At 37.0% G+C, this 16,395-nt stretch overlaps 1 protein-coding gene across 1 annotated transcript in view; it reads right to left on the minus strand.

Moving 5' to 3' along the window:
* Positions 1 to 16,395, minus strand: part of LOC104831409 (serine/threonine-protein kinase ULK4-like) — a gene marked incomplete at its 5' end in the record, with an annotated part of 190,340 nt that overhangs the window by 157,853 nt on the left and 16,092 nt on the right. Inside the window, 5 exons of the mRNA XM_010566968.1 lie at positions 265 to 359; positions 450 to 501; positions 3,765 to 3,821; positions 4,153 to 4,274; positions 8,337 to 8,470. Coding sequence (XP_010565270.1) covers positions 265 to 359; positions 450 to 501; positions 3,765 to 3,821; positions 4,153 to 4,274; positions 8,337 to 8,470 — 460 coding nt within the window. The remainder of the gene's footprint in view (positions 1 to 264; positions 360 to 449; positions 502 to 3,764; positions 3,822 to 4,152; positions 4,275 to 8,336; positions 8,471 to 16,395) is intronic.

Genomic DNA, 16,395 nt, shown 5'->3' on the forward strand with positions numbered 1-16,395 from the left:
TTTTAAAACTGCTATTTCTAAACTTTAAGCCCTTCTCATTCTCCCTCTAACTTCTCAACTAAACTTAGTAAACTGAGTCCAAATGCCTTGCTGCTGCTTTGAAAATTAAATCTCTCTATAAACAATAAGGAATCTTCCTGCCAAATAGAACCACAATACATTTTAAACCATATTTTAAACAGTTTCTAGATATTCAAAACATTCTATTTATCAATGGAATTAGGCCAATTATCCTGTAACTATTCAATTTGTTGCCATACTTACGGTCAAGCGATGGATTGTCAACAAGACAGGATGCTGTGTTACTGCTTCAAAGGTTGATAAAGTAGTCTTAATCAATTCTTCTGATGCAGCTTGCCCTATTGGTAAAAATCATCATATTTCTTTACAAAATGCAACAGTTACAATGCCTGCATGTAAAAGTACTGCAACATCATAGGTTGCCTTACCTATTGCTCCATCCAAGTTTGTTTCTCCTGAATCTATGGATCTGATAAAATTCTACAGAAGAAGCAGCATTTACATTAAAATACTTTAGAAACAAAAATTAACAAGCATAATCACTGAATAATTACACCATGGAATTCTTTAAGGGACTGTGTAAACACAAAATGTTAATGTACCTACATTAGGAAACACTGTCGTAATAATTAAGATATGAAAGACTGAAAGCATTAATGATCTAGCTGTTACAACATCGAATGATCCAAACCCCCTGCCATGGGCAGGGCACCATCCACTAGACCAGGCTGCTCAAGTTTGCAAGTCTGTAATGCTGCTGGACACTTAAACGTAGAGTACAGTGAGGACTATTATTCTGGCTAATGTCAGGAATGATAACATTTCCAGCTAAATGGACAGTAATTAAATGTCTTTACTGTTAACAGAAAACTGTAATTGCTTAGAAGACTTTGAACTACCTTCGACATGGCTATGTTAAAATAAATCACTGAAAAGACCAAAGACCTTCCCGAAAATGCAATTTTGCTGTTATTTGTACCATCTTTTTGATCTCCATGCATACTACACACACCATGGATACAGCTACACAAAGGACAGCATACAAAAATGCATATCCTTCTATTAAAAATTACCTAAATTAGTCACCATTTTGAGGAACAGGGACAATGAAATTATTAATAATCTGGGTTAAGTAAATGTTGTACAATTAGATCCATTATTCTTTTGCCTTTTAATCTTGATTTCACTCTTGTGCTTTCACTTCTATGCATAGCTGTTTATTTCATAGGAGATGCAAAAGACATGTTATTAACATTTGCTGAAGAAGGAAAATTCTCAGCAGAATTTATAGTATGCTCTTTTTTACTAATGCAGTATTTACTACACATAGAATTTACCATGGATAAACATCTTTCTCATTTTCAACTGGCACACATATCTATTTATATGATTTAAAGCATTAAGAAAATGATGCTTGTTTTATATTTCACTATCAATTAAAATTTTGTTGTTATATATTAAATTGGCAGAAGTGTCTATATGGGTTTTCTTTTTCTCAGTATGTAAGAAACATCTGAAGGATTCTTCTCTAATTAAAAATACAGTTAGAAACTAATTATATATTTCATCATTTAAATGCATCTCAGAGGCAGTCATAAAAAACAACTGCTTCTATAAAAAAACTTTTATTTTCCTGATCATTTGAAGAAAATTACAAGTTATTATCTAATTAACTTGGTTTGGAAGAGAGCAAGTTATTCTGTTTGCTCATTTAAGACAGTTTCACACCTAACCATACTCTCAAGAAAAATCAATATAGCTGGTGCACAAATCATTTTGGCTACTAATGCTTATTTCCTTAATTTTACATTAGAAACACAAGCAGTAGATGTAATTATACAAAAACCCAACTATCTTGGTTTTTTTAAGCAATGGAAAGGAACGGGGTGTGTATTCCACTACAGATGAGTCTGTGCCCTATGCACTCCACTAGGAGCCTACTATTGCCTGTGCCTTTGGGGCAGAGCATGTCCTCCATGTATTTCTATTCATGGCTGAAAACATGAAAGGACTGTCCCAACTCCCTCTCAATTTCTTTGCACAACGATACTGAAAATTACAGTGATGATGGAAACAACTTCAAAGCAGCAAGGAAAAAAATTCTCAATGAACAACAGTTACAGGAAAATAACTACTCTTTTCCTTCCAGATACCAAGCACACATCTTTCCACTCCTAATCATTTCTTATTAAGAGTAAAATTTTTGAATAAATCAGGAAAGAAAGAAAAAAAAAACACAAAAAAATTGAAAGACTGACTTGCTAAAATCTTAGAGGCCTCAATTATAGCACAGTACTTTGAAAAAGTACAAGCTGATGATCAAATGTCCCTTTATGGATGTCGATGGGAATGCTGCTAAACACAAAATTCCAGAGTAGGCTGTTGCCTGGTAGAATGGATAGTTACTCTTCCAGAAATAATTATATTAGTCATATCATAACACAGTTATATAAAATGGATACAAATTTGATATTTATCTTCCAGATATACTACTTCCCCTCCCTTTTTCATGCATAAATTGAAATAGTATGTGTAAGTTCCTGAATTGCCCTGTTTGATGGAGACAGAAGCACAAGATGCAGGAAATATTCAGTAAAGTAATGTTCTCCTTGATCTGAGAGGAAAGCTGTGCTAGTGTAACTAGCCTGAATTCCTCACTCAGTAGTTCAAGCAAGCTGGAGTAACATCAAAAGAAAACTTACATTGTACCTGGTCTGCTGTAATATTGTTGACAGAAGAATTTCACCTTCTAGAAGGTTGATCCGAAACCATTAGTAAATCTACTGCCTATTTACAAATGCTTCAAAGAGATAAAGGCTTTGTAATTCAACATCTACAGTTCTAGAATTTTTTTTCTTCATCCTAATGTTAATTTTTGTACATATATTTTAGTAAAGCTAAATTAGACCCACATTTTCTTGGAATCAAGAGTCAAAGGAGAAAGAGAAGTGAATCTGAACAGTAAACTTTAATCTAGCTCTTTGCGGTGAAGCATTTCTTCATGCTATTGTGGAAGTAAATACCTAGTTGTCATTTATGAACTCATGCACTTAAAAGTATTCGCTTAACTCTGATACGCAACTTTAGAATACACTTTTTTCTCATTTAGCAGAAACAACTGTTTTCATATGAGGAAATCACGTTACAACAGTACTACTTCATTTTTGCTATACTATCCTATGGCACAGTTAAAAAGTTCATTTTCTATTGCTAATGTCGTAAATAGGTTGTAGATGTTAACGAGAAATATCTTGGCTCTGTAGCTTACAGTACTCAGCTTTTCATCAACTAAATATAGTGTAAAAGTACTAGCAAGAAGAAAAAGGTGACAAAAGGAAAGAATACTTTAAATATACATTAAATTATAATCTATCTTTCATTTGTACTCAGAAAATACTAGCATAAAATTCTAGAAAGAATATTCTGCGTAATTTAAAGCTAAACTTTTCTAGTCTAAAATAAAGCACGCAGGAAATTCTCAGTTTATCAGGCATGTGCAGAGTTTCTTTATAATTGAACACAGGATAGCATATTTTCCCTTTGACCCAATAGATTATTACAGAAAATATTTTCTGATATATATAAAGTTTGGAATATAATCAAAGCTTAAATTTTATATTCATAATAAAGTTCTCTCTCCCATTTATAAATTTAATGCAATTTTATTACATTAAAATAATCCTCCAAATTTTATGCATATGTGTATTTCGTAAACAAGATTTAACTCAGATGGTTGTACTCACAAGTAAGGTCCCATAGTTGAAAAGAAACTCCTCTGTGACTATCTGGGGACGAAATACCTATTTAAATTTAGCAAAAGTTGAAAAAATTACATTAAATGCATATCTTATGACCAGAAAAAGTAAAACATGTATTTCACAGCCATGTTAAAAAAAGAGGACAAAACATGTATTTGCTTCTATCATTAGAGTTGTCTTACAATGTGCAAAAATAAGGCTTATATCTTTAATGCTGTTACACAGCTGGAATACTCATCAACATCTCTACACATTAATAAGAGTTCTATTTTATCCATTCTGATCACGATCAGCAGAAATTAGATTTTGGGAAACTGCAGGAATTTGTCCTTTGTTTAACAATTGGGGGGGCAAGGGGGACACGGGAATCTACCTGGGATGTCACAAGATGAAGCACTACAGGCATCATAGGAAGGCACATCTTCAGCTGTTTGGCCTGAACTGTTGATGGGTGTTTACGTCCAGAGACACTAGTTAGGGCAGTGAGAATGTCACCTACAGCAAAACAACATTTCAGATTGATCTAACATAATTGCTTCACTAAACAGCAGCAAATGACATATAAAACATCTTTGTTCCAGTATCCTCTGTTCAATCCCATCTTCTTCCTCCTGCTAAAAGTAGCATTCATGTAACTGCATGATAAATCAGGCTGATCTAGCACTTTTCTTTCCTAGCTCAGTGTTCAGCCAGGCCTATTTCCTGCTCTGGCTACAGGGATAGGTGTGCAAATGTGGCAAAACGGTGAGGATAGAAATATAAGGCAGGTGTAGAAGCAAAGATTAAATTACCCCTCTTGGCAGGGTGGACTTACACTGGCTTTAGGTGACTACATATGCATGGAATTATACTCTTGAAATTCTGTGGATGCAGTTCTATTTCCAGTGAAATAAAAAGCAAATTCTCATGACTTTCAGCTGACCAAGAGCTGAGTTCACCATGATTAGTGGGTGACATAATGCTCAAGCACTATGTTTTTCCTGCAGCATAGTACCACTGGAAGAAAGAAACAAACACCCTCCCCACATCCTTCCAAAACATCTCCCCACCAGCTAAGCATATACACAAGTTTAACAATGACGTCAGTGACCTAAAGCAACTGGAATTCTCCTATTCTCATAAAAAAAAAAGGTAGCAGTAGGTCAATGAGAGAACTTAGTTGCCTCCATAACAAACTTCAGGCACAATAACGAGGGAACAAAACTTGAATTGCAATAGTGAAAATTATACTTCAAAATTCACAAGAGACATGTACAAGTCAGGGAACATTAAGCTAAATTTGTGTTACATTAACTATTGCCTCAGAAAAATAAGACCTCTTCTGCATGGGATAAAGAACAGAAGCAGCAGGAGAAAAGTCACGGCCTGTATGCAAAGAAGGAAAATTCTGTCCCTATAGCTGGAAAATATTAAAAGCCAAATCCTGTCTTGAAAGACCACTTAGTATATTTTTTTCCCTAATGAGAGATCTGTACAAAACTGTAAAAGGGAAATCACATAGACATTGAACAAATAAAGGATGGGATTCAGTATTTTATATGATTTTCATGCCAGAAAAGGCCCTTCTTTTCAGAGCAAGTCACAGAGTTTATTCATGTTGAATAATACCAATGCTTTTCTTCTGCTCCCATGGAGTTCAATTTTCAACATAAGCAGAAATGACAGAGCCTGGCACTAAAGTAAGCTGTAAAAATACCTAGCCTTAAAGATTTGACTCATTCTATAATATACTACCATAGAAAAAGAAAGCATTGCCTAAAACTCTCCAAATACATAAACAAAAATACTGTTTTTTCATCAACACATTTTTGTTTTGAATTACTCGCAATACTACAATTCAACAAGACCTCTCTGTGGTTAGCAACAAAGAAGTTACTGAGCAATCTACTCTCTTTCTATGTTTTAAGGCCTATATAATCACCACATTTGCCAATTTTGCAGTTGATAAATAGATAAATATGGTTACTTTAATTTTTAGCATGATATAAGCAATTTATATCTACTTCCTAGAAATAGGTTAAATATTATAAATGCAGAAATAAAATTACTTTCTTACCTACAACAGCTGAAAACTTTTAAAATTATCCACAAGATTAACAATGTATTTCATTTAAGTGTATCTTTAAGGCCAATTTCTAAAACTTGTTAAGCTATTTGGTTTATAGCTACATCTGGTGGAAGAAGATGGGATTGGTAAGGAGCTTACATAAACACACATTAAAAAAGCTAGCTAGGATTAATTCTAAATCAACAGCTAAACTGCTTTTAACTGTTCCAGTTTGCAAATCTGGTTATTTTTCTTAGGAGCCCATAGCTTTTACCTCCTCAGGCAGAACATGTTCCTTCGTAATACTCACAGCAATAAAAAGAAAAAGCCTTCTGACAAATATGGACGGAGAGCTTAATCTTAATAAAAACAATCAACACGCAAATCTAGCTTGGGAGGGAAAAAGTGTAAAAATTATGCTTGATATATCAGTTGTCTACAATGCATTGAAATTGTACATCAGTAGTAAAAAATCCCAGCAGAATACATGTTAAAGCAATTGATATATTATATATTATAATGACAGCAAGTATATGTTTGATGTATAGTACTTGCAGGTTCTGAGCAAATATCAGGGCCTAATGTATTAGCTGCATATAGTACATACAGACAGTAGGAGGTGAATTTCTGCCTCAAACCTTTATCGTCTGAGACTTCCAAATCCTGAAATATAGCCAATATGCAAACCTGATATTTAGTTAGAAAAAAGGAATCAGGTATTTGCAGCAAGGCAAAAATTTGCATTGTCATAGGAAGCAAAGTTTCTTTTAAAATAGCAGCATGACATTTACATCTACTGACCTTTGCAGTGCTACCATTTCATTTTCAATATTCTAGTGATAATGTAGAGCAGATGAAAAATAAATCAGGTATCATCTCGTCAGAAAATAATTTTATGAAAAAAATGTTTTATCATTTAATAACAAAGCATACACAATCTGGGTTGGTTTTGCTCCCTTTCTTTTCTTGAATACTCACAGCATCTCCTTCCTTGTCTTCCTATTCAGCTTTCTTACTCTATTCTGTGGGAGATCTCACCCACCAGAAACTTTAATAAGAATTTTAATGATGATTCAGACTGGCCACACCAATCTCATACTTTCTCCTTCCTTCCTTCTTGTCATCTTCCTCCTCCCTTCTCCCTCTTTCCTTCCCTCCATCCTTCTCCCTCCCCCTTTCTTTCTCCATCCCTTCTCCCTCTCCACTCTTCCCCCCACTCCATTCCTTCCCTTCTCCTCTCCCCTCCTCTTTCCTTCCTACCCTCTCTTCCCTTCCTTTCTCTGCCCTCCTCCTTCTTCCCTTTCCTCCCTAACTCCCTTCCTTCCCTTCCTTCCTTTCTTCCTTCACTCACTCCAAATTAACTTTTTCAAGTAAAAACTTCATCTTGCCTCATATAACATATAACACAGCCTTCTCCAGGAAAGACAACCCCACTGTTCTTACTCATGTAGGGTAATTTCTGTGACATTTCTTATATTCAATATCAACCTTATGTTCAAATCTCACCAACAGATCCTCCTTAATTTTAAAGATCTTATCTATTACTTTTGTACAAATGGCCAAAATTCTCATCCTGTTTCATCACCCTCTCTTGACTGACTCCCCAGACTCTCAAACTAATTTCTTTCTACTCCAGTTTCTTCTTTGGTTGCCCAATGAGTCCAAATTATGCCCTGCAATTTGCAAGTTTTGTCCTATCTGCATGCATGCTTTCCACAGTTCCTTCTGCAAGTCCCCTCTTCCCCTGTACCTCATCCCACTATGACAAGTTTCAGCATATTCAATGATGACAGGCAAATTTCTGTTAGAACATGTGTGAACAGCACAAAGTTCAAAGTAGCTTTTTGTCATTCCAAAGGCTCAAGTACTAGTGAAATTTAAGCAGATATTCACAAAATTGTCCAAATGCATCCCCTTGGCACAAAACCTAGTTTGCTGAAACTTCAAGTCCTTATTCTGAAGTATAAGGGATGGGCTGAGGTAGCACTGATATTCTCTCAGACAGAATCTTTCCATCTTTTCTCATGCATAAGCAAATCAATTTCAGGCATCTAGAATAACCAAAGTATCTAGGCTGAAATTTGCCTGAAAAAATGCCTGAAGCAAATACACTGAAACTTATATGTTGAATAAGTGATTAACACATACTCACAGATATGCCCTGTTGCATCTCTCCTAGCTCTGTGCTTTATGAGGCAAATTTGCTCTCAGGTTTTTCAATGTTTTCAATGTTTAGAACATTAATAAAACTTCTTGTACATTTGGGCCTCTTCCTGACTGAGTTGATGGGGCTTACCATTCAACAAATACAAAACATGAATATAGGAAATCATGCATTCCAATACAAAATATCTGATCATGACATAACTAAAAAACTTAATGAAGCTGGTACCATGCAAACCTTATGTAATCAGACAAAACAGTCTTTCCACCTGTATATGCAAGGAGATACTTGTTTCTCGAGGGAGTCAGCAAAGGTAAGATTTGTTCAGTTAACCAACTGAATTTACCTAGAATTCCTGGCAGCTCCTGCACAATGTGATAGATGAGAAGATCCAGGCATTTTGACAGATATTCACTGCCGCCTTGCTGCTCTTTTCCTGGCATAGTCTTTCTGCTGTCTCTTTCAATATACATCACGAGTCTACATTTAAGCAAGTGCAAAACGTTACCTCTCATAACAAAAAAATTACACTGTATCTCAAAAATACTAGTGAACCAGACATTTCTAGTATCTGTGGTTACAATCAAGACAATACATTAGTTTTGGCTCTGTAATTTTTTTGAAATTTTAGACTTTCCCTTTCAAATAAGTAAATTTTAAAAATAACACAAAAGACCGAGTCAAGGAACAAGAGGAAAAAACCCCTTAAGCTACTGTAAGTAAGCACAACTCTACTAGTTTAAATTAATATATGATGCTAACATAAGGACTAAATCCCTCTGCAGACTTAGACTAATTTTAAAATCCACTTTACTTTGAAAAATATGACCAATATACACAATATGAGCAAAAGACTAAAGACATTCATTTTCAAGATTGCAAAAGCAAGACTAATTTAAGTCAATGTAACAAGAGATCAATCTTTCAGTCAAGAAAAATCATACTACAGCCTATCAAAATGTTAGCACTAGTTAGAATAGCCATATTGAAAGAGACAGAAGTCCAAACTAGCCTTACATACTTTCCCTAGAAATCTGGTGCTTAAAATTTCTGAAGACAAACTCAATGCTTACAGTCTAACTGGTAAGTGCTGCACAGCTATGCTGTTCTGCAGAATGACATTTCTCATAGTAAACTATGGTAACTAATTTATTAGCCATTGGCTAACTTACAAGAGATTGCTTTAGTAATACACCTGTAGCAAAATGCTTCAGGCAGCATTTTTAAATGCTCATTTGAATAGACAGAAGGGCCAGACTTCCCTTTAGGGACATAATATTGACATCTTTGTTTCACATTCAAAATCCCTGGGGGTCCTGTGCAAAGACTCATCGGCCACTGGTGACTGAAATCCATGCTCTGGATTTTAAAAATGTACTTCAGTACTAATTTTTTTTTTAAATACCCTTCTTATAATCAATGCTGTTTTATAGAAGTATGAAAATAACTTATTTAAACTGCCTTAGGTGTACATAACAAAACTGCAGGACTCACCAACACAAAATTTTATCCTAGGACGTGTGTATTTCCATCAAAAGCCAATTTATTCAATGAAATAAAAACTATCTGTTGTGGTTTAACCCCAGCCAGCAACTAAGCACCACACAGCCGCTCACTCACTGCCCCCCCATCCAGTGGGATGGGGTAGAAAATCGGGAAAAGAAGTAAAACTCACGGGTTGAGATAAGAACGGTTTAATAGAACAGAAAAGAAGAAACTAATAATGATGATGATAACACTAATAAAATGACAACAGCAATAATAAAAGGATTGGAATGTACAAATGATGCACAGTGCAATTGCTCACCACCCGCCAATCGACACCCAGCTAGTCCCCGAGCAGCGATCCCCCGCCCCCACTTCCCCGTTCCTATACTAGATGGGACGTCAGACGGTATGGAATACACTGTTGGCCAGTTTGGGTCAGCTGCCCTGGCTCTGTCCTGTGCCAACTTCTTGTGCCCCTCCAGCTTTCTTGCTGGCTGGGCATGAGAAGCTGAAAAATCTTTGACTTAGTCTAAACACTACTTAGCAACAACTAAAAACATCAGTGTTATCAACATTCTTCACATACTGAACTCAAAACATAGCGCCGTATCAGCTACTAGGAAGACAGTTTACTCTATCCCAGCTGAAACCAGGACACTACCTAAGAATGTATTTTACAGGATTACGTCTCTAAACAATGCATGATTGCTATGGAATACTGCAACTCACCTTCTCCTTGCTGAACTGTGCTACAAAGATAGAGATAAATCAAAAGACCCATTCAGTAACTACCTTTCACCTCTGCAATAGCCTGGATGCAACACATTCAGCTGCACTTCCCAGAGACTGTGGGGACATCTTTTATTTTTCTTGCATTCTCTGGAAACTGTATTAAGTTACAAGGAATTTTGATTTGTCTGGTAGAATATAACTACTTAAAAATCTGACATTACACTTCAAATAGAATTTTCCTTTAAAAAAAAGCTTTAAGGTTTTTTAATATACAAAAATTGAATGTTTTAAATTAAAATGGTGTAAAGCCCTCTAGCCTTTCCAGACAACCAAGTAATTTTTACTCAAAAACTGTTTAACTTCGAACAAAAATGACAAAAGATCAGATTTTTCTTAAAAAAAAAAAAAAAAACAAACCAAAAAAACCCATGCAGACACTTCCGTGATTTAACAATCATCTGATTCTATATGGAAATATGTTTAGATCTGTTTAAGTTTTACTTAAAATAGGCTTAATAGACTTCAACATGAGTGGTTTTGTTGCTGGGGGGAAAGGGGTTCATTTTTTAAAAGCATGTTCTATTTGTTAATCACTTTTGAGAAGCATACAAAGTATGTTCATTTATTCTGAGAGAGGAAAGTACAAAGTTTACATAAACTCATGAGTTCTCTCTTTTTGTGTTGTCCTTCCCATCACAAAATCATCGTAGAATGGTTTGGGTTGGAAGGGACCTTAAAGATCATCTTGTTCCAACCCCCCTGCGATGGGCAGGGACACCTTCCACTAGACCAGGTTGCTCAAAGACCCATCCAACCTGGCCTTGAACACTTCCAGGGATGGGGCATCTACAACCTCTCTGGGCAACCTGTTCCAGTGCCTCACCACCATCACAGTGAAGAGCTTCTAAATCTACCCTCTTTGAGTTTAAAGCCATTACCCCTTGCCCTATCACTACATGTCCTTGTAAAAAGTCCCTCTCCAGCTTTCTTGTAGGTCCCCTTTCAGTACTGGAAGGTTGCTATAAGGTGTCCCCAGAGCCTTCTCTTCTCCAGGCTCAACAACCCCAACTCTCTCAGCCTGTCTTCACAACAGAGGTGCTCCAGCCATCTGATCATCTTCATGGGCCTCCTCCGGAGTCGCTCCAACAGGTCCACGTCCTTCTTATGTTGGGGGCCCCAGAGCTGAACACATTACTCCAGCTGGGGTCTCACAGTGGTGGAGTAGAGGGGGAGAATCGCCTCCCTTGACCTGCTGGTCACACTTCTTTCGATGCAGCCCAGGATACAGTTGGCTTTCTGGGCTGGGAGCGCACATTGCCAGGTCATGTTATGCTTCTTGTCAACCAACATCCCCAAGTCCTTCTCCACAGGGCTGCTCTCAATCCACTCATTGCCCAGCCTGTATTTGTGCTTGGGGTTCCCCTGACCCATATGCAAGACCTTGCACTTGGCCTTGTTGAACTTCATGAGGTTTGCACAGGCCCCCCTCTCATGCCTTTCAAGGTCCCTCTGGATGGCATCCCTTCCTCCCTCCAGCATGTCAACTGCACCACACAGCTTGGTGTCGTCAGAAAATTTGCTGAGGGTGCACTCAATCCCACTGTCCATGTCACCAACAAAGATGTTAAACAGTGCTGGTCCCAATACTGACCTCTGAGGAATGCCAGTCACCACTGCTCTCCACTCAAGACATCGAGCCATTGACTGCAACTCTTTGAGTGCAACCATCCAGCCAATTCCTCATCCACCAAGTGGTCCATCCATCAAATCCATGTCTCTCCAATTTAGAGACAAGGATGTTGTGCGGGACAGTATCAAACACTTTGCACAAGTCCAGGTAGATGACATCATTTGCTCTTACCTTACCTACCAAAGCTGTAACACTGTTGTAGAAGGCCACTAAATTTGTCAGGCATGATTTGCCCTTAGTGAAGCCATGTTGGCTGTCACCAATCACCTCCTTATTTTCCATGTGCTAGCATAGTTTCCAGGAGGATCTGCTCCATGATCTTGCCAGGCACAGAGGGGAGACTGACTGGCCTGTAGTTCCCTGGGTTTTCCTTTTTTCCCTTTTCAAAAATAGGGGCTATGTTTCCCTTTTTCCAGTCAGTGGGAACTTCCCCAGAATGCCACAACTTCTCAAATATGATGTATAGTGGCTAGCCACTTCATTCGCCAGTTCCCTCAGGACCCACAGATGCATCTCATCAGATCCCATGGACTTGTGCAACTTCAGGTTCCTTAGTCTCGAGCCTGATCTTCTCCTACAGTGGGCAGTTCCTCATTCTTTTAATCCCTGCCTTTACCTTCTGCAATTTGGGCGGCATGGCTGGAGCACTTGCCGGGGAAGACTGAGGCAAAAGTCATTGAGTACCTCAGCCTTCTCCACACACCGGGTAACCAGGTCTCCCGTTTCCTTCCAGAGAGGACCCACATTTTCCCTAGTCTTCCCTTTATCACCGACATACCTGTAGAAGCTTTTCTGGTTGCCCTTGATGGCCCTGGCCAGATTTAATTCTATCAGGGCTTTAGCTTTCCTAACCTGATCGGCAATTTCTCTGTATTCCTCCCAGGCTACTGTCCTTGCTTCCACCCTCTGTAGGCTTCCTTTTTGTTTGAGTTTGTCCAGAAGCTCCTTGACAGAATTCTTCTGAAATTGTCTTTCACATAAAGATTTTCTAAAAATATGCACAACTGTTTTTTCCCCCAATAGTACTGTTCAGCTAAACATTGTCTTGAGAAAATTGTACACATCCATATATAGGCAGGAAAGCATTAGTATCTCTATTTTCTTTTGACAAATTCCTCAGTCATATGTAGAACAATTCATCAGTTACTTTTATTCCCTGAAGAATCTCAGTCTTCTCTCTAATGGGCAAAACTAGGCCTATGGAAACACATTTATTCAATTCATATGATGCACATGTTTGTCTTGCACTCAACAATACATGAAAAATATGTATGTGTTACTATAAGTAAGTTAAATACAATGAGGAATAAACTGCTGTCAATGAAGCCAGGTTTGATTTTTTTAAAATTTCTTCAAGTACCTGTATTGCATGATATGGCCATCAGTGAGCTTTTACACAAAAAAACCAACCCAAGTTTTCTCAGAAAAGATGTGAATAGTAGAGCAAAAAAGGGAGAATTTGCAGAGAGTTAACAGCCCTGAGTAGTAGGAATGGGAATGAGATCTACTACTTAAAAAGAATAAGAACTGTTCATTTATAAAGATGATATACATGAAAAAAGAGAAGATTTAGTCAAATTCAGAAAATTGAGCAGAGACATGGTAGGACATGGTCTTCAAATATACAGAAATCACTGTAAAATGAAAGAGACTACATTGTTTTCTGTGCTAACCTGTAGAATTGAAATTTCAATGAGAAAACAAAAGAATTTTTGGGTGGTAGGAATAGCTAACAATTAGAACAGCTGTCAAAAAGAGGTCAGGAACACCCACCAATTTCCACCAATCATTAAAAATTATTTCTTAAGCATAACAGACCTTGACCTGGATCAGAAGGGTAGACTCTGCAACCTCTCAAGGCCTCTTTAAAAACTGTTTTCTAAAATTCATTCATTCCCTTCTACCAGTAACATTTACCCTCAACATACTTAAAATCAGCTTTAGATATCAGTAAGGTTCAGCTACAACTTTACCAGCGTTTCAACAAGGGGAAAAATGCATGCAGCTGCCAGATGACTGAGACTAAAACCAGGATGTCTCTCACTAGCAGTCTTCTCCTTTCAGTTCACTAAGTTCACAGAGAATGAGAGACCTCCAAGGAACTAAAGAATGTCTTGCATGCTCTGAGGACATATACAGTGCATTTAACCCAACAATTCAAGGACTGTTTTAAGTCAACCTCTGGTAACAGAAAAAGATGAAGATTTTTAAAGGATGTTTAATATATATTGTTTATTTTACAGAGATTCAACACTGGATGGCAGAACATGCTAACAAGAAGGGTGAATCCCTATTTCTCCCATTCTGCGCCTTTTTTTTTTTTTTTTTAGTTTCATACAGGCTTGCTGGTTTTTTTTTCCTGAAATCACTGACTTGTGTTATTGTTCCCTCCTGCCTTCCATTTCCATGTTTTCCCATTTAACTGAGCACCAAACTTTCCTGTTCTTTTTCTCACTATTTTTCTAGTCCAATCTTAGGTGTGTAAGGCCAACAGGCTATGCTAAATGTGAGATTGTAATAGGTCTGCAGGTAAAGCTTTTCCTTTGAGGGCATATACAATATGGCAGGTGGAGACAGATAACAGAGAAAGATTTTACTCAGAAGTTATGCTTTTGTGCATAGTTAGACTTTTGCAGACTGTGAAAGTCTGTCAGGAATACTACCTTGTCTTTCTATAAGTGTCCATCCGTGCAGACAGTAGAAAAGAGTTTTAAATAAATTCTTTAGGGAGGAAGTTCAATCTCCAGGGCAGTCTCTATTCACCTAGGAAATTCCCTGAAACCATTTAGATCCAGAAAGAACAATTCACTGAGACTAATCGGAAATTACTACTAGTTCAGAAAAGGGTGAAATTATAAGTCTCAACAAAACTTCAGGTTGTATACCTCCACTCATTAACAGGTAGCCTGCCTCTGCAAATCATGGAGAAAACAAGGAGACCAGAAAACTCAGGGTGATTAGCAAAACAAATTAATTTGCATATTGTAAGCAAACAAGTGCTATTTCGGCCTAAAAGGTCTCACATCTTCTCTAGCTGTATCATATGTGGAAGAACAAAAGGTATGGAATGGACTACCATGAGACAGGTAGAAAAAAGAATAACAGGTGAGTTGTATCAATGTTGTGTGAGAAAAAATTCACTTCAAAATTACATTTGATATTACATATAAATGCTTTTCATCCACAGAACTCAAAATCTCAAAGTACTTCAGAAATTCCTAGTGGAATTTCCCCAGTGACATCCATTGTCAAGTTCTTGAATTACACACTCCCACCACAACTAATTTCATAATTTAAAAATATGCTATAACAGATTCAGAGAATTTGGTTTAAAAAACAAAATCTCTGCGAAGGTATGTATAATTTCGATTACTAAACTAAAACTAAACAAAAGCCTTTTCTAATGCCAAACTGAACAAGATTTAACCTGAAGCAGTAGAGATATATGCAGTGCTGCCATGAAACAATTATTACTGTTTTATTATCTGCATCGTATCCTTTAACGGATGCATACTGAAAAATTGCCTTGTATTGATTATCTTTATCATATACAGATTTTATAATCTAAAGCAATATAAATCCTGTTACAGGCATTAGCTGCAACTGCTAAAGACAATAAGTAAAAACTATGCACATTTTACTACATACTCTTTGTATTTCTCAAATCAAACACCTTCATAAGGAGAATGAGTATATCAAACATTTTCAATAGTTAGCCAATTGATTACTGCTTACTGTACTAGCAATTTTGAATTTATGAGTCTTAATTTTGAAGTAAGTTTTCTGTCACAGAACTGGAGACATTTAACTAAAATACTCCAACAGAAATTCAACAGTATAAGCCTAAGAATATCCACTATCTCTACTGGACTCAAAATTCTTCCAGAGTTCAGGATATTATGAAAGTAGCTGTCTCCACATATAATGGGTCATTTCTCCTCCTTCATCCTACTGTAGCCATTTTACTTTCTGGATGTAAGAGAAAGGTTTTAGTCTACATGTTCTATCCTGTCAAAAGACACACTGTTCACTGAAGAACAATTATGAAGTAAACATAACTAATTTAAAAAAAAAAGGTTTATCAATTCAATAAAGTTGCTATAAGCTTGCCTATTGTTTTACCTAATGTGTTATATTACCTATTGGTCCCTAATCAGCTCGCTCTGGAGCATCACAATAAAACAGCAGCATAAAGCCAAAATTTACAATACAAAATAACGTACCAAATTCACAACACGTTCTCTTCAGAAAGGCTGCTCATTGGAAAGCATTATAAAAAAAGAGATCAAATTGTTGATCAAAATTGTTAAAGTTCTTCTCCTTCACAAAATACCTCAGGCAGTGTTTCCGGTTTGTGTGGCAGGGTTTTGGTAGTGGGGGAGGGGCTGCAGGGGTGGCTCCTGTGAGAAGCTGCTAGAAGCTTCCCCGGCTCCAAGTCAGACCCCCCGCTGGCCAAGGCCGAGCCCATCAGCACCTCTGGGAGAACAGATTTAAG

The sequence above is a fragment of the Haliaeetus leucocephalus genome, unplaced genomic scaffold (genome assembly GCF_000737465.1).
Source record: "Haliaeetus leucocephalus isolate CR32 unplaced genomic scaffold, Haliaeetus_leucocephalus-4.0 Scaffold222, whole genome shotgun sequence".
Taxonomy (NCBI): Eukaryota; Metazoa; Chordata; class Aves; order Accipitriformes; family Accipitridae; genus Haliaeetus; species Haliaeetus leucocephalus.